Source organism: Apteryx rowi, unplaced genomic scaffold (assembly GCF_003343035.1).
Source record: "Apteryx rowi isolate R43461 unplaced genomic scaffold, aptRow1 scaffold_192, whole genome shotgun sequence".
NCBI lineage: Eukaryota > Metazoa > Chordata > Aves > Apterygiformes > Apterygidae > Apteryx > Apteryx rowi.
Window position 1 is genome coordinate 464350 of NW_020448219.1, and position 25966 is coordinate 490315.

At 40.1% G+C, this 25966-nt stretch overlaps 1 protein-coding gene across 1 annotated transcript in view; it reads left to right on the forward strand.

The window, feature by feature from the left end:
- Window positions 1-10677: 10677 nt before the first annotated feature.
- The window catches only part of LOC112964530 (chondroitin sulfate proteoglycan 4-like), a 30251-nt gene continuing 14962 nt past the window's right edge, over window positions 10678-25966 (forward strand). Inside the window, exons 1-5 of the mRNA XM_026062753.1 lie at window positions 10678-10806; window positions 11413-14982; window positions 15876-16346; window positions 17239-17415; window positions 22369-22567. Of these exons, the coding sequence (XP_025918538.1) occupies window positions 10678-10806; window positions 11413-14982; window positions 15876-16346; window positions 17239-17415; window positions 22369-22567 (4546 nt within the window). The remainder of the gene's footprint in view (window positions 10807-11412; window positions 14983-15875; window positions 16347-17238; window positions 17416-22368; window positions 22568-25966) is intronic.

Genomic DNA, 25966 nt, shown 5'->3' on the forward strand with positions numbered 1-25966 from the left:
GGCCCCGCGCCCCGGGCCCGGCCCCAGCGCCGCCGCCGGCGGTGCCCGCTCGGCCGCGGCTCCAGCCCCGCCGTGGCAGCGGCATGGCGGGCGGGGGCGGCCTGCGCGCCGCCCTGCTGCTGCTGCTGCTGCTGCTCGCCGCCGGCCAGCCGGCTCTCGCAGGTAGGGCTGCCCGCCGGGCGCCGTGGCGGCCGCGCGGCACCTGCGCCGGGCGGGGGCGGCCTGTGGCGGGGGCCGGGGCGCTGCCCGGGCGCGGCCTGTGGCGGGAGGCGGCCGCCCGCGGCCCGCGTAGCGCAGCGGGTCGCCGTGGGGCCCCGGCCCGGGAGCGCCAGGGGCGGGTAAGGGCGAGCGAGCAGCTGCGGCAGCGTGCCGTGCCGTGCCGTGCCATGGTCTTTGCAGTCCCGTGCGGCACCAACGAGTCCTGCAACTCCCTTTCTTTAGAAACGTGGAGCAGCCGCTCGGTTGCTGTTGCACTCCGACCGTGTTTTCCCTGCATTGAAAGACTCGTTACGAACTCACTAGTTAGCTGGGAACTAACTCCGAGCATTTAAGTTTAAGCTTTAAAAATAGTTCTCGGTTCTTCAGAGACTTACAAAGGCTGCAGTGGCAGGTTAATTAATTTCAACAAACGCTGCTTCAGCTACAGATGAACTATGCCTATCTGCGGTTTCCCCAAGGGAGCTGCAGCGCCTGCACGGAGCACCGAGCGGTTTTCTCACAGGCTTTACCGAACAAAAAGCCCCCGTGCAGGCTGGGGGGATTTTTTTAGTTGCTCATGGAAATAGCTCACAGCTGTCATGCAGTGGAGATCTGACCGCCCCTGAAATTGCCCTAGCAATAGCGGTAGCGTTGTAAATGTCATGGTCTGAGGGTCTCGTCGCTGATTTTGCTGGCAGTAATGGTAGGCCCACCTGTGCTGTTCTGCAGACCTGAAGTGGAGAAGCCACTTTTTGCTTTCCTGCTGCAATATCTTCTCCTCCCTCACAGGCAGCGGGAGGCAAAGCTGGAGCCTGCGGGTGCATCTCCAGAGTGTAACATAGCAGGAATCAGCAGCGCAACTCGAGTGCTTGAGGTGACCTAGGTGCCGCAGCACAGGACTCTGGCAGAGTTACCTTCATGCTGAACTCTGCTCTCCCGCATGGACTGGCATCCCTGCCGGGCTAGCTTGGCGTCTTCCTCCAGGTTCTGCTACAGCTGTAGTCATACCCGGAGACAGAGAAATCCTGCTCCTCAAATCTCACAGTGGAATGGAAAACCAGTGACAGGCTGGAAGGAGGGGGGAAAAAAGCAAAAAGAAAAGAAAAAAAAAAAAGCACTAGCAGCTTTTTATAGGCAGTGAACTAAAATTTAGGTGATAAATGATTTTTCCCAACTCTTCAGTAAGTTTCCTTGATAGAACCAGAAATGAATGTCAGCTTTATTCATTTGATGTTCAGTTTTTTGACCATGGGACTATCCTTTCTCTGGAACTGTGGTGTGTAAAGCATTTGTAAATTCAACACAAGGATATTCCTCACTCTGTACATTTTAAGTGAGTGTTAAATGCTTGCAAATTCACTTAATGTTTGATTTACCCGTAAAATAATGTAAATCTTGCAAAGAATGGGTTAACCCAGAAAATTCACTTTTGAATAAAGGTTATGTTAGCCTTAAAGGGTGTTATAGGCAAATCCAGCAACCCTGTTTTCTACCTCCATTCTTCCTGTGTCCCCTGCGTGCAATCAGTGTCATCTGCTACCACCATGGAGGACAGGAAAGTACTAATATGAAAGTGGTATTTTTTTCATTATGAACTGTCTTATTTTGGGTCTCTGTTTCCCCTCTGTCATTCTGCTGCATTGTTTCTGCTCTTTTTCCTTGTAGCAAAGCCTAACTGACTGAACTCCTCTTTTATGTAGTGTCTGCACTTGGTTTTGGAGAGTGGAGTTTTCAAAGTGTGGTCTGGGATCTGGGTCTGCAGTCTGGGAAGAGGCATTTCCAATGGTACCCCCCAACAGGCAATTGTATTGTAATGGCAATTCTTTCTACCATTTCTGTGAGATTTAGAAAAACTGTGATTTCTATCACTGATGTTTTATAAACTATATAGAAACCTTCCCAAAAGTTCCAACAAAATGTCAGTCATATAAGAATATGACTAGAAGAATATATTTTTGCATGAAAGAATTTTTTTCTATAGGAAAACTTCTTGTAACAATTTTTTTTTTTTTTTTGTCCTAAGGGCCATCTTGATAGCATCTTTTTTTGCACCAGCTGAAGAAGCTTATTTCTGGGGTTTTAATATAAATTAGTCACTTTTAAAGGGCTATTAATCATATAATAGTGTTAGAGCCCAACATTTATTTCTCTAAAATATTTTGTGTATATCCTGAATTTAAGATTCTCCTATAGTCACAGCTATGGTTTCAGTCATGCTACTGGCAGCTTCAAGGTGAAAGAAGAAAATACAACTAGATACAGAAATATATGTGCAGATCACAAAATTTTTGAATAGGTATTTGAAATCTGTAAAAGAGCTTTGTCTCTGTTCTGATAAATGGTTCCAGCGATGTACCTCAGCACAAAAAAAAAAAAAAAAAAAAGTGCTAAAGCTGCAGGCTAGGAGCAGGAGCTGTATTTGTGGACCATGTTGTGGAATGCCCTTGGGAGAGGCCTGGCATCCCTCCAGATGAGGGCTGCAGGAGGTGCAGCCGTGGGAGCTGGGTGCACAGCTCTGTTATCTGGAAGCACCTGGAGAAGTGGATGCAGCCCTGAATCAGTAGGGAAGTGTTGGTTTGTTTTTGTGGGCCATCTTTAGTACAGAATGTGAGCATGTGTGATAATTGCAAATGTATTGTTTAATCCCTCCTTCTGACCTTTTTCTGGCAGAGCTTTCAAAGCTTCTTACGTTAGGTACATGGAATTAGGTTCTCTTTTTCACTTAAGTTCTCACCCTTTCTAATCTGGCTCCACTTGTACTAGGCAATCAGAATAAACAAGGCATCTAAAAGTTATTAATACCACAACAACTTATTTATATTTGGTATTAATAGGCTTCAAACACTTACTTCCATCACTCAAATCCTATCCCAAGGGAGAATCTTACTATTACATTTTATGTTGGAGGTTGCATACTGTTTCTCCTATAGCTTATGAGAACAAAGCTGGGACCTGCCTGTCATACAGCTAGCAATTCTGCCTGCAGCTCGAGGTATCTGATATTTATCACCTCTGTTGTTATAATTTTGCAGTTCAGTACAAAAAAGAAAGCTTTAAGGCCTGTGCTCATGCGCCCTTCTGCTCTGTAGAATGGGTGCTGCTACTGTTTCTTCTCCTGCTCTCTAGTTCGTTTGCATTTTTTGCTCCCAATTGTTTCATCTTAGTTACAGCAGGAGCTCTTTGGGACTAAAGCCGTCTCTTACTGTTTGCCTAGCATCTAGTGCATGAAGGCACTTGATGGTGCTTCACGCTGTACTTTAATGTATCCTGAAAGTATTTTTACTATGTGGAAACCCGCCTTCATTTTGAGATTGCATGGCCCCTCTGCCTCTCACTGAAGCACCCTGAAAGACTTGGTGGTACGAAAGAAGTGCGTCAGCACCAAAACACAAATAACTGTTCTGTGTTTTGAGAGCAGAGGGACATAGCAGGGGACAAAGCTATTCCACTTCAGTTTCTCTGCAGCCTGGAAGTGAGCTCTTCCAGAACGTGCTTAGCCTTAACATGAACAGGCGTGGGGAACGTGGCGAAGTCTGCCTTCCAAAAGGAGAGGTCACACCTTTCTCACTAACCACAGGGAGAAATGAGATGTGCTCTTAGCCATAGCTACTGCTTAAACATCTACAAGAGTAGAGAGTCAAAAACAAACCTCACTTTGTCAACAGACATCTGGGAAAACACCATCATTCTGGAGGATAAATGCTAATCTGAGCTGTCTCTTCTGGTTGTTTCCTGTTCCCTTTCTATTTTTGTGAATGAGCTGCAGGTGACAAATCTTTAAGGCCCAAATCTCAGCAGGACAGTGGGAAACTTTTTAGTCCAAACAATTAAGATGGATGTCCTAGCCATAATGCAGACAACGAAACCAGTACCTCACCAGTCTCAACTGGTGTCATATGTGTTTGTTGCGTTTTGCCCGAGTGTGCTGTTAGGACAGAACCTCCATTTCAGCTCCCCATTTTTCTCATAAAAAGATATGCAACTTTATTTTCTTGAAGGAATGTTTCACAATTGCAATGTCCTGGGAGAGGTGTGCATAAAGCATCTGGCAGAATAAGGACCTCCTCCATGTCTGGACCTCCTAGTACTGGTACAGCACACCAACACAGTAGGTGATAAGACAGTAGGTTCAAAACTGGTGAAAGGTGATTTTTTTTTCCTTCTTATTTTTAATCGTGCTTTACAGCCAATCTGTAAAGCTCACTGATACAGAATATTACTGAGGCCACTGCAAGGTCTGTGGGTTTTATCTGAGGAGTTCCTGTTGCACAGAATTGACTCCTGTCTTCACAGTGGACATTCGTTGGCCAGTAGGCCAGCAACATCTTCAGGGATGGCAATTCTGAAGTTTGGAGAGGATCCTGACTAAATCCTTTGCTTTTTTGATTTTATCTTTAATGACTAGATAGTGTAATAGATTGCATGACTTTTTTTTTTTTTTTTAAACTCTGTGTAAAACAAGTGATATATAGTTATTTTCAGACTGTGCAGAAAGTTACCAGGCTACATGGGAATAATTTTCTGAGCGACGGTTATTCTGTGGCCTAATTCTGGCATTTATTCTAATGTTGAAAATAGAAAATCAATATCTTGGTTAACTTGTTTTTTGTCTACATCAGAAAGATTCAACATTTCTGAATACGGTTACCTATGTTTTTACTTGCACTGTAGGCTTATGGCCAGAACATTATTATAACATTATTTTATCTTTAAAGGGGCTTGACACTGATACCTGCTGAGCATTTTGAAGACAAAAAAATTGGTCAAACGCTCTGCTAGGTGGGAACTAAGTCTTAGTTTTTGTGGAGGGGAGCATTTTTTTCTTTTTCTGCCTGAAGATTAAATGTTGTATTTCACATTTTTCATATAAAAAGGTGGATACTAGGGGCAGGGAAGGGATCTAGTATAATTTTTCTCTTGTTCTGTCTTTCACCTGGCATGAATGTAAAAGCCTTTCTGGGTTACAGGTGCAGGCACAGTGGGAAAATCTTTTTCCATATGGCTTTCTTTGGGAACAAGGTGAAAAAGGGATCTAAGGAGGGTTTGAGACGTGCAGAGCTTTGGCTGTTTCCTGCCCAGAACAGAGACCAAAAGGACCTGAGCAGACATGAAGTCTGCATTAAATTACTTCCAACGTAGAAGTGAGCATGGAATTGTGATTCCAAGATATCCTCCTTACAATCGCTGTGCATTGCCGAGAAGACACTGAATCTAGTCTGAAGTGAGAAATACTGGTGAAAATGAAAAAAAAAATCTGTCCTATCAGTCAAAACTTTAGCTTTGATTTTGTTCGTGATGTGTGTGCATAGCTTCTGATAACTGTGTGGTGAGTCTGAGTTTGGTTTCTTGTAGATACATTTCTGGGGTTGTTAGTTTTGGAACGAGAGAGCAGACAAAGCTTTTATTGCTTTGTATTTTGGGTAGAGAAAGCAAAAAAAAGATTATTTGAAGTGTAGCTGTTTGTTGAATTTGGTGATATTTTTAATAGCAGAGAACAAATGCTGATCATGAACTGTAAGTTATACATGAACTTTGTAACATGCTGGCAAAAAAAGCTAGTATGTACAATTAGATCTTGTATCTACAGCCCCAAAAGAGCAAGAATTGCTGGGTTGCCCTACAGCTAAAATAGTTAGATACTCAGTTATGATGTCTAGATTTTAAATAAGTATTCCATTATTCCATCTTTAATTGCTGTATGTGTATAAATCTCCCTAAATGAATGTATAATAGGATGGGTAAATTTTAATGTAACATGCTTAAATATTTCTGTAGAAAGCCTCAGGAAATACAATCTGAAAGTTTTCCTTTTCATAGAGTTAGAGATGGACTGGGATATCTAAATGAAGGGATAAAATGCCAGTCCAATGCTATTGCTAGATGATAGGCTGGAGAATCCTTTGCTTTGTGATTCTGAGGACTTTTGCTGTGTCTGGCCTGGCTTCTTGTGATTGCTTTTAAGAAAGATGTAGTGCACAGAACTGGCCAGCAGTATTCAGTAAAATTGCTTGAAACAAAATTCTCAAAACTTAAACTTTACATTTAAACATGATCTGTTCTAATGGAAATGTTAGGAAAGATTTAGAGCCCCAATGTGGAATTTCTAATCAGAGTAAGGATGGGCTCAAAGGGAGGAGAGGGAGAGATGGGAATCGCAAATCAGCCAGTAGTTCAGATTGGACAGATCTTTAAATTGGCATCCCAAGTGATTGTGCCTCAAGGTTTGGTGTGTGGATATGTTCATGTCCATGCAGGGAAATTCTTGTTTTCTAGTTGTCCTAGATCTAACTCTTCTCAGCTGCTTCCACGTGTCTTTTTCCTGTGAGGCATAGTGCCATGCTCTAGAATAGATTGTCTGCCCAGGCAATCCAAAGGAATTGCTCCTTAGCTGATGTGCTGAATTCACGTGTTCCAATAGCAAGGGAGCTTCAAGGCTGGTATTGCTGGTTGAACTCCACTTACATTCCTTAATGGTATGATTCACATCAGATGGTCAGGACAGGATGTCCCCTTTTCAAATGCTATGGCCCCAGAGTAATTTTGAGGTCACTCCTAAAGTGGTTTCAACCAGAAATCATTCTGAAAGAGTCTGCTCTAGAGGAACTTGATTCCTTTACTATAATAACATGCTTCTTAGTTTGGTGGGTGCCCAAACAGAAATCACTCCAAGGCACGGTAGGTGGTCTTGGCCCAAGATCTGATTTAGTGCTGGATCAGTGCCTAGACTGATGCTGGGTTTCCTGCCCCACCATCAGTGATGGATTCTGACTCTAAAGTGTTTTGTGAAGTGCAAAAGCTTTAACCTATATTTCTTTTTTCTTTTCCAAGATATTAGTGTTCAGTATAAACACTAGACTGTTTCCCAGTGGCACAGTGCAAAATATATTTTAACTCTCTTCATCTTCATTTCTCATTATTCTAAATAGCACCTAGTAATCTGTAGATAAGATTAGCTTTTTGCTCGATGGCTTTCCAAAAAATCCAGTGTCTTTCCCCATCCCAAATACTTGAGTCTAATGAAAATATGAGGTCTTTAAAAGTTATTTTCAAGTTCCACCAGCAGTCATTAGTTTTGATGCAGAAATTATCCACTGAAATTTATGGGCTCTATTACAGCGATCATAATGAAAATTCCGACATTAAGGTCTGTGAAAGCTTTGGATTTTATTTATTAACTTCCAAGGAACTTCATTGATAAGATGATGGTGAAATCTCATTCTTCCTGATTCCAAAGGGGTGCTAGGATGTCATGTAGCAATACCAACATAACAGCTTCCAGAACCTTAAGACGATGAGTGGAAGGGTCTGTCTTCACTAGGTCAAACCTTCTTGTGCCTAGAACCTTATATTGCTGTCCTAATGTTACTACAATGGCTGAAAGAAGTGGAGAAATCCTTTGATTAAGACAGATTAATTCAGAAGGCTGGGTTATGCTTCCTGTGACTCTCAGGAAGACAATTATTATCTGTGTGCCTGATCTGCTAAGATGGAGGTCTGAGTCTCTTTCTTACCTGTTTTATTAGATCCAAAACACAATAGGGTAGGGACAATCAATTATCGTTTATCTGTATGAGATAAACAGTGACATTGCTAGCCACTGTCATAATATAAATYTACCTTAATATAAAAATAACAAAAATTTAGCCTATTTCCTTGCTCACCAATGAAGTATGGTCCTCATTTATATTGTTTTTTTTCTCTAGTTCTTTTATTTCAATACGTTAAAATGGAGGTCTTATTCTCTTTATTACCTGAGCAATAAAAATATGCCCATATAAAACAAACCCCCAAGCAAACAGCCTTTGTTCTCTTGCTGTGTAGCTTTTATGGAAGACCTGTAAGGTATATGAGAGCTATTTGAGGAAAGTTTCTTTTATGCTGGAAGTAAATCAATGGAGAAGAATTCCTTTCTGTTCAGCTTGGAAGTAATTCTTCTGTGCACAGTGGTGATTCTTCCTTTGCAAGAAATATATGTACCTCAGTAATCTAAAAATCTTTCCTCTGTTTCTCTGGGTACTTAATATAACACTTCATTACCTAGCTTTTGGCTGTAGGGTTTGCAGAAATCTTATTCCTGGGAAAGCCACCTAGAATTTCTTATGTATACTAAAGTAAATTTTTAGATACTATTAGTGATTGTTTCATGAAACAGCTGATTAACAAAGCCCCAGGAGGAAATGAAGCCCTTGACTTGGTACTCTGCTGTGCAGAATCTGAATTGAAGAGTCACCAGAGTGTATTAGATTCAGCAGAGGGACAGTCAATATAAAGACAGGAACAATCAAACTAAAGAATCCACTCCAGAACTGTGGTAAAATGAGAAAGCTGGCTAAAAATGAAGCTAAAAGGTCCAAATTAAAATTTTAACCGGTGGCATCCTTAAAGGATGCCATCCTGGGAGGTTTGGCAAAAAGAAGTCAGTAAACAGAAAGACTGTTATGAGAAATAACAAAGCATCCTCCAAAACGGTGAAGTTGTGTGCAAACAAAGCTGAAGACACAAGCTCTGGCAGATTTAATGTGAAAATAGGCCAGGAAAAAAAAAAAAAAGGAAAGGTCAAGGATCAGCTAGCTGAAGGAATCAAAGCTAATATTAAATCTCTCTTAAATACATCRGGAACAAAAACCCTGCAGAGGAGCTGCGAAGACAATTGATTAAGTTACCAGTATAAAAGAAGCACTCAGAAAAGGCATGGCTACTGCAGAGAAGCTAAATGAATTGGTGTCTACTGCAAGAGAGAGGACAATTCCCAAACTGACTGAACTGAAATTGAAATAACTAGGAGAGAGAGAGACAAAATGAATGCTGACAAATTGCAAGGACTGGTAGTAATCCGCAAGGGTCCTAAGAAAACTCAGGGATGAAATAGCTTACTTGCTAAGGGTATTGTCTGACCTTGCACTTAAAACTTCCTGGGTGCCTGAAGCTTGGAGGGTGGCAAATGTTATGCCAGTCTTTAAAAAAAAGATTCTAGAGGAGGCGTGAATGACCAGAGGACTGTAAGCCTGACATCTGAACCAGGCAAATTAATCAATATTGTAACAAAGGATAAAGGCTGCAGGATCTCCCTGGGGAGATTTCTGCAAGGGGAAGTTCTGCCTTGCAGATCTCTTGGAATTTTTCTGATGGGATTGGGAAATGTGGATATGGTCTATTTAGATTTCCAAAAGACTCTGGATAAAGTTTCTCATCAAAGGCTTTTGAGCAGCTATTGCATAAGCCTGTAGGTCTTTCTATGGATAAATAATAGGCTAAAAGACAGGAAGAGGAGAGTAGCGGTAAATGGTTGATTTTTTGCAAAGGAGGGAAGTTATCAGCAGAGTTCTGCACTCTGTGCTGTTCAGTATAATGATAAATGAGACTGTAAAGTGGGTGAGCAGTCAGATGAGAAAGTTTGCTGATGTTATTGCTCTTCAAGGTAGTAAAGACAGGAGCAGAGTGTGAAGAACTGCAGGAGGCCTATAAGGACAGAGTGACTGGGCAACAAAAGGCCATATATGAAATTAGCAGTAGATAGATATAAAGAGATGTGCAAGACCAAACAAGGCTACAATCAAGACTACACATCTAAAATGAAAGACAATAAGCTGTTCATTACCACTGGGGAGGAAGGTTGTCCATGATAGAAACTTCCACAAGAGTATCAGCTCAGTGCTCAATAGCAGTCAAGAAAGCAAATGAAATATTAGAAATTATTCGGAAAGGAAAAGCGAACAAAACAGCATAACTGTGCTACTGTCTATGTGCATGGTTTGACCATGTGTACTGTTCTGATTCCTTCATCTCAAAAAGGATATGCTAGAAATGGAAAAGGTTCAGAGAGGGCAGCAGGGCTGGTTGTAGATTGCAAGGCTAGGACTCTTAAGCCTGGAAAAGAGATGGAGCAGAACATATGAAAGAATGTGTTTTTTCATGAAGTAGGTAGTAGACCTGTGGGTCTTCTTATCAGAAGATGTCACAGATGAAGCTGTATGCATGTATCCAAAGAGAGACTAGATAGGTACTTCAGAGAGAAAACTTTTGGCAGTTACAAAATAATGCTGACTGTAACAAGCTCAGGAAAACCCATGACATGAAAAATAGTTGGAAACTGGGTATTAGAAGGAAAGTATTAAATATGCTTGCCCTGTTCTTAGGATTCCTTGTGGGAACTATTGGAAATAAGTTACTGGGCTATTTACTTTTTGTCCAAACTGGTATGGCCATTATGCTCTTACACAGTTGCTCATGCTGGAGAATTTCAGTGTGAAGGAAAGGAGATTTGGTCTTTGTTTCTGATTTAAACTACACTAGATATATGTTTTTATATATATAAATAATTGAGTTATAACAAATAATGGAGCTGTTATATGTATTTTTTATACTTATTTAGCTATAGATAAGAAAGAGATTTTGTGTGTGTGTGTGACTAACCCTCCTGCTTGCTTTCCTTTTTTCATTTTAGTATCATTTTATGGTGATAGTTTTGTGGAGTTGAACATGACAGAAGCATCCTCTCGAACATCCTTGCAGTTGCGGTTTCGAACAAGCAAGCCCCATGGACTGCTTTTTCTTGCAGCTGGGAGGAAGGATTATTGTTTGATAGAACTATGCTCAGGAAATTTACAGGTATGATTTATAACTATAACAAAAAATGCATGTGTGGTCTGTATTGTTTTTAAGCTGTTGTCTATAATAATTGTTGGAGTTTATGTTTAGAACAAAATGGAAAATTCAGGTAATCGAATCGATAATTTCAGTACTTGGTATGTATTTCTTATAATGATAGTTATTAAAGTTGGCCTCTAGAAGCCTATTAGATCTCGAGAGAGTCTTAAGATCAAGATCACTCCATTTAAAGCATGAGATTCATGCTTTGTAAGGACTAAATTTCAGATTTGATGATGATAACGTCTCAGAAACTGTTTGGATCCAAGTAATAGCTTTCAAGCTAAGTTGTTCTTGCAACATGATTGTCACTTGGATTCTTAGAAATTGTTGGTCCTAGCAGATCTGGAGAATAGTCCATTCCTGCTTCTGCAACTAATCAAGTCAAATTTGTGATAGCAAGTAAACCTATACAAAATTTTCATGTGATTTTATTAAAAAAGGTATTTGGTAAGTTATATGATTAATGGGAAAATTTATGAAAAATAATAGATTAATTATATATTAATCTGTGATTGTCAAAAATACAGCTTTGGATTTTGATAGTTAAAATTCTGTCTCTTACAGTTGAGAATTAACTTTGGAGTGGGGGAACAAGTACTGCATTCTCAGCAAAGTTCTCAGCTGAATGATTTAGCTTGGCACCTTGTTGAACTACATCATGAGCATGATAATGTCACACTGGTAATTGATAAACATGACCAAACTAGTACAAAAATGCCTGGAATTCTGCATGAACTAAATATTGATCATGGATTCTACATAGGTGGTGCTAGTAAACTTGATGTTCCTTACCTTGATGGAGCACTGCCAAGTTTCCGTGGATGTATTGATGATGTGACGTTTAATCAGCTACACATTCTGATGTCCCTGAGACCTTCTCCTGGCTTTAAAAATGTCCGTGAAGTTTCAGTGGGATGCAGTGATGAATTCTTTGCAGGCGAAGATGAACCCATTAGTTTCTTCAGTTCCAGATCTTATGTTTCTTTCCCGTTGTGGAACATTGATGAAGAGGGAATCTTGGAGTATACACTACAAACTTCAGCTCCACGTGGCCTGCTGCTTTATCATCCTGGACAAGCAGGAGATTTCATTGCAATGGAATTGGAAGATGGATTAATTAAGACCTATGTCGGAAACCATAAAAGTAGGACACAACTTTCCTCTCGTAAGTCAGTCAATGATAGTCATTGGCACTACATTGAACTGAAATTTACTGCAGAATATGTGCAGCTGACACTGGATGAAGAAACTATGAAAACATCATTGCCTCCCCATGGCAAGCTGCCACTTCTGAAGGGGCCTCTCTTTGTAGGTGGTGTAGATGACAGCACACGATTAGAAGTGGTTAAGTTAGAGCTAACCTCATTGTCTGGGAAGTATGCCAGAGGAGGGTCCTTCAAAGGTTGCTTAAGAGACCTGAAAGCCAATTCAGAGAAGAAATCATTGAAGAATGTTCTGGTTACAAAGGACATTTCAGCTGGATGTGAAATGGAGAATGCTTTTAATACAAATCCTTCTTTAAAGACAACTGTAAGGAATCCTACTGTGAAAGCAGCTCCAACATTTGTCATCTCCCCTGAAAGCTCCCTCTCCCTGGGCAAGGAAGATAAAAGCCACCTTTTAGTTCTAAATAACTTGATTGTGCTAGAGGGTGGACAAGCTTCACTCGAATCTAAACATATTAAAGTCAGCTTAGACTTTCAGCAATTAGGGATTCATCAATCACAAATTCTTTTTGAAATAAAGGAACCACCCAGTCATGGGGACTTGAAATTAGATGTTGAACCAGTGCAGGAGGTGAATACATTTACAATGCAGGACCTGTGGCAAGGAAAGATTCTTTATGTCCATGATGGCTCTGAGAACACTTATGATTATTTTGCTTTCTCCATTTCTACCAGCAGTAAAAAGGTTGTGCCTCCATATTTGCAAGGAAATGAGCAGCATGTGTTTAGCATTACTGTCACTCCAGTAAATGATGCTCCTGAGATCACACTTCCTGAGGGTAACTTACTTCTTCTGTTGGAGAACTCAAAGAAACGCTTGACTGGTGATCTAATAAAAGTTTTAGATAGGGATACAGATCCTGTGAGTCTCAGTCTTTCAGTGCTCGGAAATCTGAATGCAGGTGCAGGATTTTTAGAACATTCAGAGCATCCTGGAAAAGCTATTACTACTTTTTCTAATGAGGACTTAAGAAAAGGCAATATTTTCTTTGTCCACACAGGTGTCAAGAACTCAAGGATTGTTCTGAGGGCGAGTGATGGTGAGAAAGTGAGCAATACTGTTGTATTACGTGTCATGGCAGTTCCTTTGGATTACAAAGTTGTCAACAACTCAGGAATAGAACTATTCCAAGGTGTTACAGCTCTGATAACACCTAGGCATTTGGCAGTTGAAACAAATGCCATCCTACAGGAGCTGGAGATACGGTATGAGATCACAGAGACACCCCAGTTTGGGGAAGTCCAAAGGCAGCATTCAAGAGGGGAATGGAAGCAAGTCAGCTCTTTTTCTCAACGCTCTGTTCAGCGAGGCCGTGTGAGATACTGTAGCACTTTTAAAGAAATTCAGCTGGAAAATGTTACTGAACAATTTAAATTCAAAGTTAGCATAGGAAGCAGAATCAGTGAAGAGTACGTGTTTCCAATCAAAGTGAAATGGTTAAGGTACAGTTTATTGAAACATACTCTTCTAGAAATTGAAAAATCAAAAAAGAAATACTTGAATTCAGATAATCTTTATGCTGTGCTTGTGGATCTAGAAGTACCTGAAGATGAGCTTCATTTTAAATTGCTGTCCCTACCAAAGAAAGGACAAATATTGCTTAATGACAAACCTTTGAAAAAAGATTCAGCCTTTAGCCAGAAAGACATTACTGATCAAAAAGTGGCATACGAATTAATCAGCAGGCATCATGAAGACACCCAGGATTCGTTTAGATTCCTCATTTCTACAAAATATCTGGAATCAAATTTCTATGAATTCAAAGTCAACATCAAATCAGATTTGGGAAGCATTATTTTGACTAACAATGGCTTGACTGTTACTGAGGGTGAAGGAGAATTCATAACACGCACAAAATTGTTTGTGCAAACACTGGATAATAAAACTTTCCAATATAAAGTTACAAAGTTTCCTAAGCATGGGCAATTAAAACTCATTAATTTTTCAGGCTCATTTGAGAGCAGTGATAATCTCACCACTTTCACTAACAAAGATATAATTCATAAGCTCCTTATGTATGTGCATGATGACTCTGAGACAGTGTTCGATGAATTTCTTGTCAGAGCTTCCAGTGAAGAATCAGGGGAGTGGATGAACTCTGATCCAGAAGTAGGAGCTTTGTCAGTAGAAATTAGCTTCAATATTTCTGTCCAGCTGAAGAATGATGAGAAACCAGTACGTGTAGTTGATAAGGTATTTGACATAGTGAAAAATGGGCAGCGATTATTGACTTTGGCAGATCTTTGCTATCATGATCCTGATTCTGATTTTGATGATGGACAGTTGCTGTATACCAGACGTGGCATTTCCAATGGGGACTTGGTGCTAACAAATGATACCTCTCACAAACTCTATCAATTCAAACAAGAGGACCTGGAGCAAAAGCAAGTTCTGTTTATACATCGTGGTGCAGATTTTGGGCGTTTTTTGCTCTTCGTGACAGACGGCAAGCACTATACCTCTTTGCTTCTAGAAGTTAGTGCCGCAGATCCCTATGTTAGGCTGGCAAATAATACAGGCTTGTTGGTTCAGAAAGGAAAAGAGGAAACTATTACAACAGCTAACCTAAGTGCTGTTACAAACCGAGACATTAGAAGTGATCATGAGATTACGTATGAGATATTCTCTTTCCCCAGATATGGAAGAATATATGTAAATAATCTTTTGATGGATTCCTTTACTCAACTTGATCTGATAGAGGGGTGTGTGACCTACAGGCATGATGGCAGCAACAACCTTACTGACACATTTAACTTTATAGTCCGTGCTAAAGATGTCCATCTGGATGCTGCAGTGCATGTTCGCATATATTTGGAAAGTCATCAGCAGCCACCAAGGATTGTGAACAATAACAGTCTCTTAGTTGAAGAAGGAAAACCAGTTAAAATCAGTAAGGGAAAACTGCAGGTAAGTTAACGATGTTGTCTGTTTCCCTAAGATCTTGTAGTGCCTTTTCTTCCCTATGCTTACTCAGTCGTTGCAGATTCTTTAAGCTCTCTGTTCCGCAAAACTGTCTTCTCTGACTCTTCCCTCCCGCTCCACCAACTAACTTGTCTGCATGCTAGGTGCTTAATTCTGGAGAGAGACTGGCACTAGCAAGCTTCTATTACTAGGAAGTAAAAACAGCTATGTTAAAGAAAGAGAGACTGGCCAAAGGCTTGGGCTGGTTCTTGAAAAAGTTAAGATTTGGAGAAGCTGCACTTGTATATTTGTTTTAGTCATGACAATTGTATGTAGCTATGTTCATGTTTCCTTGTTAGTTGAGCTGGTGGGAAATGCCAAGGAAGAAAGGATTACATTTTATCCAGTTTGGAGCTAGCCCAATTAACACTATCTGAGGATTGGATCCAAAATTTTAAACACATCAAACATCATAACCATCAAAAGTCACAAACATTAGGCTGTATCTCTTTGATTAATGCTTTCCTATGTGTTTTTCGTGTCTAGCTTTACAATAACCACCGCAAGGGGGCTTCTGCAGAACATTGCAGACTACGAAATGCTTGCTTTAGGTACTGGTCTGCAGATCTTAGGCTATTAGTTATTCCATGGCGTGTTGCTTTTCAGAACTTACAGAACGTGTTTGCAGTTACAAAACGTTCCCGTGCCGTGTTATTTAACGTCTGCTTAAAGAACTATATTGTATTAGGAATTTGCAGACATTCTGTATGACCCAAACAAGGAATGACAGTTAATTAAGTAGACAATCCCAGGGTTAAAAGTGGAAAAATTCAGAAGAGAATTAAAGACTTTCTCCTGCTTTTGTTTAAAAAATTTTGTGGTATGTTTTTAAATTTAAGGTTGTTCATGAAAACAGTTCTCCATCTGAGATTATGTTCACAGTAAGAGAACTTCCAGTGCATGGATACATTCGGAAGTTTTCATCGGAAAAAAACGATGTTGGTTCTGACCAAAAGCCAGTTTTGACATTCACACAGCAAGATGTTGATGAGGGCAATGTTCAGTATGTGCAGACAGTTCCTGACCAACTAAGTGATCATTTTTCTTTGGACGTGACCAATGGTGTCCGAACAGTGAGTGGAATAGGAATCTCTGTAGACATCGTCCCTGGAGTGATTCCATTGGAAGTACAGAACTTCACAGTACTGGAAGGGGGTTCGAAAGCCCTGATGGAAGACTATCTAAAAATTTCTAGTAGACACTTCGCAGGATTCAGCTGTGAATTTATTTTAGTTGAGCAGCCGAAGCATGGGTATGTTGAAAACACTCGCGTTCCTGGAGTAAAGTTAACCAAATTTACCAGAAAACAGGTAAGGTATTTAGATTCACTTGACTACAGTCATGAGTAGTTCTTTTGTTTGTATTGTTAAATGCTAATTTTTGTCTGCAGTGCAAGGATGTGGTGGGAGGTGGTAAGATGTGTGAGTTTGAGCTTTGTTTTGGCTTTGTAGCAAAGATCTTGCAGCAGTTGCTATCTAGTCATTTGGGGTGGGCAGGCAGGGTGGTTGGTTATTATGGCCAACCACGCTTCCTTGTGCACTGCTGGTCACATAAAATAGTGTGCCATAGTCACAGTAGACTGATGGGCCGCATACACTCAGGTAGAGTTGTTATGCTAGGTACTCTGGAAATCTAAGAAAGATAGGCTGTGGGTATATCTTGAAAAGGTCCAAGTGGATGAAATGGTATGAACTGAACAAGGAGTGGAAACAAACTTTGTTTTTAGGTTGTGTGTTTGCTCACAGACAGCCAATATATGTATAGTAAGCTAATTCTCAATCTGTTAGCTCCAAGAAACAAAACTATGCAATAAGTCATCATCCACTAACACTCACCATTTTCAGTTTAGAGCTTCCAAGAAGTACACTGGTAAATATAGTAGGATTGGACTTTTCATTTCTCCTTCAGGGTGAGGGGGGAGTGCCTAGGTTTGCGACAAGAAAGCAATTTAAGATATCCTTTCAAGAGGAATGGACAGATGAGCTGTAGAATTTGCTGCCGTGGAGACAGAATAGAGATAGAGGGACAGATCAGGTATGAACGTAAATAAATTCTTAAAGGTCATAAAAAGTTGAGGCAAGAAATCCAGGGTAGGACCCCAGGGCACTGCTAGACATGAATGTCTTTTTTTGTTTTATGTTTTTTTGTTTTTTGTTTTTTTTTGATTGTCACCTATTATATTCAGGTCATTATATTTTTCAGGTTGAACAAGAATTAATCTACTATGTTCATGATGACAGTGAGGAACTGACAGACAATTTTACTGTGATAGTAAATAACACAGAACTTTGTAAACAAAGTTTGCCCCAAACTGTATTTGTAACTGTTATTGCAGTAAACGATGAAGCTCCTGTTATAAAAGTTAACAAAATTCTTCAGGTATGTTCGTCATCATCTTAAAATGTTGATTTTTAACCTGATATCATTTAGTATACCTTCATTAATGAATATTATGTGTATATCTGGTGGGATATTCAATATACTAGCAGGTTGTCCTGACATTTAAATAAATTATTGTTAATGAAAGGAGGCATTCAGGCATATTCTAGCCATTATAAAGAATGTTTTCTGCTGTTGTAATGTAAAGCAGACTCTAAGTTTATCTAGAGGGCTGAGTGATCCTTCTTTTAATCTTAAAGATACGTGCGAAGTCTTTTGGACTGACATTGGGCTTATGGTGGTGGATGGTCAGATACAGAAGCTGTTATTCTGTGACTTTGTGAGCTAAAAAAGGACATGCTAACTTTGGGCAAATTTCCCCTCTCGTCCAAATTCCTAAAGACATTTTAAAGATCATTAACTGATACTGCTTTTTTCTCTTAATAGCCACAGCTAGCTTTTAATCTTCCAATATTGAAAAGAGTCAGGCTTAGTTTCTTCTCACATCTCTTCATGTGGTGTTACTGCTGTCACTTTAGTGCTATTTCAGATTTCCTTTGTTTTTGGATGATTATTATTTGTATTCTAGTAGCACACATTAACTAGAACCAATTTATTCTGGACACTGTACCCCTGTAAACCAAAAAGACAGTCCCCACCTGAAAAGGCTTTCACTCTGAGGTCTGATGGGTAAAAACCAACTGTGCGACTGTGAAAAGCAGAATGAAATGGTGCAGGTCAGCTGATGAACCTGTGGTTGCAGTAAACCATCTGTGAGGCATCAAGACAGAGAAGACATTTAGGAATAGATCCGAAAGAAGATAACCAGGATATTGAGAGGCTACATCATCCCCAGTGCTGCATCATGCAGTTTACAAATTGGTGGCACCTAAAACATGCATTGAGTTTTACATATTTAGTAGCATTTTGCATAGGGAGAATGTATTGCTGTAGAGATGATCATAGCCCTGTGTTGTGTATATAGGCTTTTCACATGAGAAAAGATAGAATTTTAAAATAGTGATCATGGTAGTAGTCTGCAGCTTCACAGTAATGGTAGGCAACCTGTGAAAATCTGCAGATACCCACAACGCAGGACACTATTAGATCTCTACCCCATGCAGAGACTGCTGACAGAAGGGCAGACTCTCTTTGCAGGCAGTTGGTGTTACAGAGTAAAACCTCTCCTGCTGAAAGTAATTGCAGTGGGACTCCGTAGACGCCAGCACAGCAGGCAGTAGTGATTATCTAGTAGCAGATGAGAGGGATACATGTCCAGTCAGATTTTTTTGTCTCCCTTCTGGTGTGTTACTGGCTTTGAATTACAGTCTGTTCACAGAACCGAGGCTGTGCAGTGCAGCACACTGATTTCTACAGTATGGCTGTGAAGTCCAGGCTTCCCAAGAACAAGGATAACACAGCTTAACCTAGCAAAGCTGGTCCCCTCCACTGGGCACGCAGTCTACCTACCCAGAACCGGGTGTTGCATTTGCTCTGGTTTTCCTGGTCATACATAGCTGTTGCTGAGAAATAGGCTTTATTTTTGTAATGAGTGGGTACTAAAATACACACGTAAGTGGGATTCATGTGCATACAGAAACAAAGCTGGCAGTCAAGTTGTAGTGTGTGTGTGTATATATATGTATATATAGTATATGTATAGTCAAGTTATATACTGGGAGGCTTACATCAAGATGATCCTTCTTCAGAGCAACCTTGCACATCCCTAACAGGTTGGAGAAAATGGATTTTTCTTAGTCCTACTAGATACTGAGATGAACTGAGCATTCCTGTGTAGAATGATACTTGCTGACGCCCATGTTCTAGCCAAGCAGTTTATCCTCCTCAAGGATATGGCTAGTAGTGAAAGCTGAGTAACAAACTGTGTGCTGCTTTTAAAAATACAGTAGCTCTTTTAGGCCTTATCTTTTGAAAGGTCAGAACTGTACAAAATACACAAAAGTGTAAAATCCGGGACCAATAGTGTGAAAACTGAGGTATCTACAGGATGTCTTGTTCAAAACACCTTATTTTTAAAAAGAAAATGCTTCAATTTTATGCCTTGGATTTTGTTGTTTTTTAGAAAAGATCAAGTTCTGTGTCTTACAATGCCTGCGTGTCTTTATTTTATGCACTGTCATCTTCAGTAAGACCATTTGAGCTGCCTGAAGTTTAGCATCTCAGAATTTTTGCAGCTCTCAATGTAAAAAGTTCAAAAGAACAACTAAGTGAATAACAGAATTAAAAAATTAGGTTCCCATATGGCACTTGCTATTGAGAAACAGGTTCCCTTGAAGAGCTGTGGTACATGCCTGGTGATCTAGGTGAGGATATATGAAAGTTAACTGGGGCTTTGTCACGGGTCTTCAGGCTAAATGCAAGAACGTGTTGAGTGTGTACATTCATGCCAAATGATTCCTTCAACTCCAGCTCCCTCACTTCTGGGGCATCTGTAACGTCCCTTCTTCAGTCCACAGTGTCCACTGTATATACAAGGTTATGAACACCATGGGGGGAGTTTCAAGAGGACAAGCAGCCAAATATTTGGGGACTTGTTTCTGTTTTTTTTTCCAAGGAAATGAAAGTAATTGAAGTTTTCTTCTTTCCTTTTTTGCCTGAGCTTTTATAACATGCTGAAGTATTTATGTTAATGTAAYACATGAGATATGGAAAGTTTTACTGTAATGAGACTTTCTGTTATGTGTGCTAGGAATCCTTGCATTTAAGTCAAAGCATTTCTATTAGAAAAATGAGTGCTTGAGGGATAAATGTATTTAGTTACTGAATTTATACGGCATTTTAGGGTTTATTTCCTATAATTTTGGCATGTTTTATAGAGAGGGTTTCTTCTGGGGGAGAGGACAGGGGAGAGAAATCTGATTTTTTAAAGAAAATTGGTGTCCTGGCCTTACTTGTTCCATTTATGTATGTATTTAAATATGTTTATCTGTTTATGCTGCTCTGAAATGACTGTACCCTTTTGTTGCCACAAGAGGGCTGTATTTTCCTATAACTAGATTTTTTTTCAAAACAAAATTCAAATGCTGATTTTTTTTTCCTTTAAATCATTCACTTATTAAAATGGCTGTGTATATAAAGTATTTAATAGGATATGTAACACAAAAGGAGAGAGACAGGTAAGCTGACTGCTGTAAGCAGAGCAGAGTGGATTATTTCCCAGCAGGCAGGGTCATAAACCTTTCTGTGGACCATGCCTAAAGTATTAGGCAAATTCAAAATTAATGTAATGCTRCATCCTAGAGATGGAGCATACAGTTTTCATGGTGCTCTTCAAGGAAGGCTCGATCCTAGGTGTGGAAAATAAGCCACTTGTACAGTATTTGCAGTATTCTGAGTGTCTGCTTCCCTACAGCCCTTTTCAGCTCATATATCTCCTTTCATTCTTTGAGGATCATGTTACAGGTCACAGAGGACCTCAGCATGTACAGTACTTAAAAAAAAAAAAAAAAAAAAAAAAAAAGTTTGCTGGAACAATAGAAATAAACACTAATGTTACAGTTGAAAAGCTCAATTTTTCCTTTAGTAAGAGAAATTTTTTTTTAAACTTATGGAATTTTAGCCAGAGTCATACGTGGTAACATATTTGCATGGTCCTTTCTTACGTTTTTCTGTACTCTGTATGTGACCTTGTATTCCCTGTGTAGAATAGTCTGAATCAGGTGTTAGCGACATGAGTTGAAATGGTCTCAGAACACCAAACCAGTGACACTAATACACTAAACTAGTGACTCTGATGCACTTACTTGGTGCTGGTCATTAAGAAGTCCGCCTTTGCTGTTAGTTACCATCCTGTGTTTTCCTAGGTGATGTCTTCTATCAAACTTCTCTAGTAATTACGTTATAGAGAAATACATATTTCAAGGAAGAAAATGGCTATTTCCTGTTTGCAAGATGTGTTACGTTTCTGTGATGGAAAACATCTCAACTTTTCTTTTTCCAAACTTGTTTTCTTAGTTAGAAAACACATAATTTCATTACAGTATCTCATTTTCCATGGCAAAGATTTTATGATACAGTGTAGGCTGAAATCCTTCTTCTATTGAAGTATCATGGCAAAAATCCCAGTGACTTTTTAAAAAGTCAGTATTTCATCCATAATTTTCATTAAAAAGTAACATTAATACTTGGGAAAAATCTGTGATTGTTGATTTTTATATTTGTCAAGGATCGTGTGTACTCTTTAGCCTTTTGGTGTGATATTACTACCAGATACTTGTTAGAAGTGTACTAAGGCCCTAGGAGGACAGGAACAGACATTGCAGTAAGTGTTTTGAAGCTCAAGCCAAGGCTTTAAAGACTGAGGCTTTAAAGATTATACATGATGAAATAAACTCTTCATGAAATGAATTGACATTGATGTGTTGAATGTTTAGGGACTTTATTTCATTTTAAGGGAAATATGTATTGGTTTTTTTAGTCTTAGTGCTTGTCAATAATTCTAAATAAATACAGCAAAGATGAAGAGTGAAGCAGGCTGTTGCTTAATGTTTCCAAACCAGAAATTAACCAGTGAGTTGTGAATGAAGCTCAGATAGCAGTCTTCTCTGCTCAAAAGAAGGATCTTGCAATGTGTGCTTAAACTTAAGCTAAAAAAAGTGCAAGTATATTTGCTAGAATTAAGTGATGGGTTTTATAGCATCTTCCCAAGTACTAATTATTTATTTTGGCTTGAAGCATGACCTTGCAAAGTGCCAAGCAGCTCTTGGAGGTGTTGGTGTCCTCATCTCCCACTGGAAGGAGCACCTCTGGGAATCGTTCAGTGCACAAAAAAGGGCCTTTAGAGCATATTGTAAAAAGAAAATAATCCAGCTACAAGAAGTGTTTCATTTGTATTAAAGATTTTGTTGTCCTCAGGCTGTTTTTCTTTTTTCTTTTCCTGTAATGAAAGTTGGGCGTGTTGAATGTTGAATTTTTTATTTTTTATTTTCCTAGGTCTGGGTGGGTTCAGTTACAGAAATAACTGCTGATGACCTCTGTGCAGAAGACAAGGACTCCTCACCATCCGAACTGATATACACCCTTACTCTGCCTAGCAATGGGCGCTTGTCTCTGAAGTCTTCTCCAAACAACAGCATCCTTAATTTTACTCAGGCTCATATAATGGAAGGGCAGCTGGTATTTGTACACAGTGGTATGTGGTTCCAAAAGTACAACCTCTGTTACCAGAATACTGGTCCTGTTCAGTGTATTTGTGTTTGTAATCCTTTGAGGATATCCTTGTAATGTCACAAAAATCTCAGAGCGCTGGTTRTGTGATACATGTTCTCACAAACTAAACAGGAAAAGGTCCTATGACTATATAAATATATGCCCACCAAGAACCCCCTGTATTCAGGGGAAGGAATATTAGTTGTTCAGTTAGCGGCAGTCTCCTTCTGAACATAAGTCCTTGGCTTGCAGGAGCAAATGTTGCCATGCAGCTTTCAGAGATACGAAATCGAGTTTTTTGAACATTGTTATTGAGTATCTCCTGGAGCTTTTCCATCCTGCTACAGTGCAGAGCTATTCATGGACTAACAGGCCCTCAGGTACCTGACAGAGTCATGTTGCTGAGGAGCTCTGGGCAATGAAATTACGGTTCCTGTGAGTGATGTCAACCCTCCCTTCAGGCTGTGAAGAAATTCAGCTTTATCCCTTGACTCTTTTCTGCCAGTGGCCAGAGCTAGAGATTGGGTTATTTACGCTGCTACAGAGAGAACGTGTGGGCAATAAGAAAGGAAGTCAGGGCTGCCTCATGGATCCCTAAGTGGTGGCACCAAGCAGCCACAGGAATGAATGTCCCAGGAGGACTCCAGTCCGAGGTGGAGGTGGGGCTCTTAGGGGGTGATAGCTGCTTTTCTTCTCCTCCAGCTCTATTTTTGTATTACCTCAGCTGAAAGGAGAAGAAAGGAGGAGCTAAAGCAGAAATAAGCCAGCTGTGTTTTGGATAAGAAGTTGAGAGAGGTACAGAGCTCTCCCACCAGCCCCAAGGCAGGGTGGAATTATTTCTAGTGCTCTTGGGTTCAGCAGTCACTTCAGATCTGTGCTGTGACTTTATGAAGGTTGGTGCAGGTTGAAGAGCTCTGACTTCAAATGCAGTATTTTGCAGAGTGTATATGTGTTGCTGAAGTTGCTTTGCAAGCAGTCTAATAGCTGTTGGTGAGCTCTAGGTATTCTACTCAAATAGCAGGTCAAGAACATGGCAAAAGTGAGTCAAGCTGTTTAAGGTGTTGTTCCAAGGGAGATTTTGACATGTAAAACCCCTGTCGTGATGGAAGGGTAGAAGGAAGATGGTAGTCTTAATTTGAGGAACTGAATCTACTCTGTGTTTCAGAAATGGTAAATGCACATCTGCAGCCTTAAGAAATGAATCTAGATTAAAAGAAGTAAAAGAAATAGCAAATTTCATTTTTCAGCAAGCGGGAGTGTGGGATGTACAGTAAAACTGAAATGTAAAGCTGCTCAAGTCATATGCCTGCTCCTGCAGCTGCTGTGTCTCTGCCATCCACTCACCATCATGGCCAGCATTTCATAAAGGACTCTTGCTATTTCACTTCTTCTGCCTTCTCAGTCTGGGATTTTCTTTCCTSCTTCATCTTGGACTGTTGCTGAAAGTGTACTCATCTTCTTGCCCCCAGCCTTGTCCTGGGGCCTTTCCTTACCTGGTTGCTGTCATTACTCCTTTCCCTTTCAACTGTTGTTCTGTCCCTCATCTCAGGTCTTTTAGCATATACTAACTTCTTTGGCTACTCCTAAGAAGTACCCCCATTTCATGCCCTCCGCAGTCTGGCTTCTGCTCTTTCTGCTCACTCTAACCCTTTCCAAGGCAAAAGGGTTTTGGGGCTGAGGTTGCTCTTCTGTCCACTGGCTACTTCTGATAGCATTAATTGCTCCAGCTGTCAACGGTCTTCTGCATCTGTACATGACTTTCCGTCTTCAGATTGTTTTGTACTGCAAAAGAAAGTACTACCAAACTTTTGCTTTCATGCCTCTAATATTAATCTCTGTAAAGCCTTTTTCTTCATTTTTGCTCAGTGTTGTGAATTGTAAGTTGTTGCTTACTCTGTGCTGAGTTGCGAATCTGCTGCTTTGTTCTTATGTTTTCCCCTGAAGTTTTGTATTTGCTTCCTCAATAATCTCTGTGTGTTCTGTCATGAGCATAAATGCAGAAACAGAACATACCTCTCCTTTTCTGTACTCCTCTTTCAGTGTGCAAATTCCTTCCCTTGTTCCACCCTCGCTTGCACCCCAGGGTACTGCCCACCCACTTTGGCAGGATGGGGTCTGCCCTTAAACCCTGCCAGTGGTTTTCCTCAGGGCAGTACTGAACTGAGCTCCTGTCAGCTCTCCTTAAGCCTCAGTGTCTTGCAGTGCAGTTCCTGCAACCCTCTTTCTGGCGTCCTTTTTATTTTTTTCAATTAGTTATTCCTTTAAAATTAATTATGCTAAAGTAATATATGCTTCACCCAAGTAGCACTTGAGGGTTTAGTTCTGTTCCTGACTGTGTCAATGACAAATTTCTGATTATTTCAGTCAGAAAGTTGCTCTTCATTAGCCAAGAAAGCAAGTAAAGCTAAGTAAGCATTTTCCTCCCAACCTGAGGCAAATCCTAGACTCCTCATTGCCCTTTTAAATGTGCAGCCAGTTGTGTGTTTTTATCAAGAGAAAATATCAGAAAATAAAAGCTTTAAAAATACAAAAAAATTGGCTTGATATTCCAGAGATATTCTGTGCTTGCCGTAGGGGATTTGTTAACTATAATTCCCTAGGGGAATTGTTAACTATAGTTAACTTCCCTAGGGGAGTTTTTAACTATAATCTCAGAACCAACATTGATTCTTCTTGTCGAACTATAAATGAACATATCAGGAGTGCTGATCTTTATGTAAAAGTACATGGCAACCTTGCACTTTAGGATACATGTTCATGTGGCAAAGCAAGCAGAAGAGCAACAGTAACTCTTGGCAGCAGTTAATGTTGTAATTTTTCATTCTCTTTTTCTACCTGAATAAACAGTTTGAGGACCCTCTATTTAAAGCACTGTACACTTCAAAAAGTCAGTTCTGAGAAATATATTTTTACAGGAATTCACTCAGTCTCCTGGAAGTATTTTACTATTGCTTATGCCAGACTACATACAGGTCCTAAGATTAAAGAAGAAAATGGGCATTTATTGTGAGTGCACATAACCTCTGAAATAGTTTGAGCTGTGACAACATATCTTCTTCAGCAAAGCTGAAGGAGAGCAAAGGAGAAGGAAGCAGTTAAAGGAGTGAATCAGCTCCCAGGTTAAATCTAAACTAAAGTGAAAGCCTGTTCTAGTTGTTTTTCTCCCCAAATTACATCTCTGCCAAAATGTGGCTGCTTAAGTGCTCAGGTCCCTCCCAAGATATAATAGGAGGAGAAAACCTGGGGCCTGTGTCTCCCCAAGTTTAAGCTGGTTTCAGCTTCACTGGGTTCAGTGAAAGAAGAAGGGAAGGGGCAGTCTGCTGATTTACATCCCTGGGATGTTTGCCCTTCAGTTTAAGCAACAGCTGGTAGTTCTTCCTTG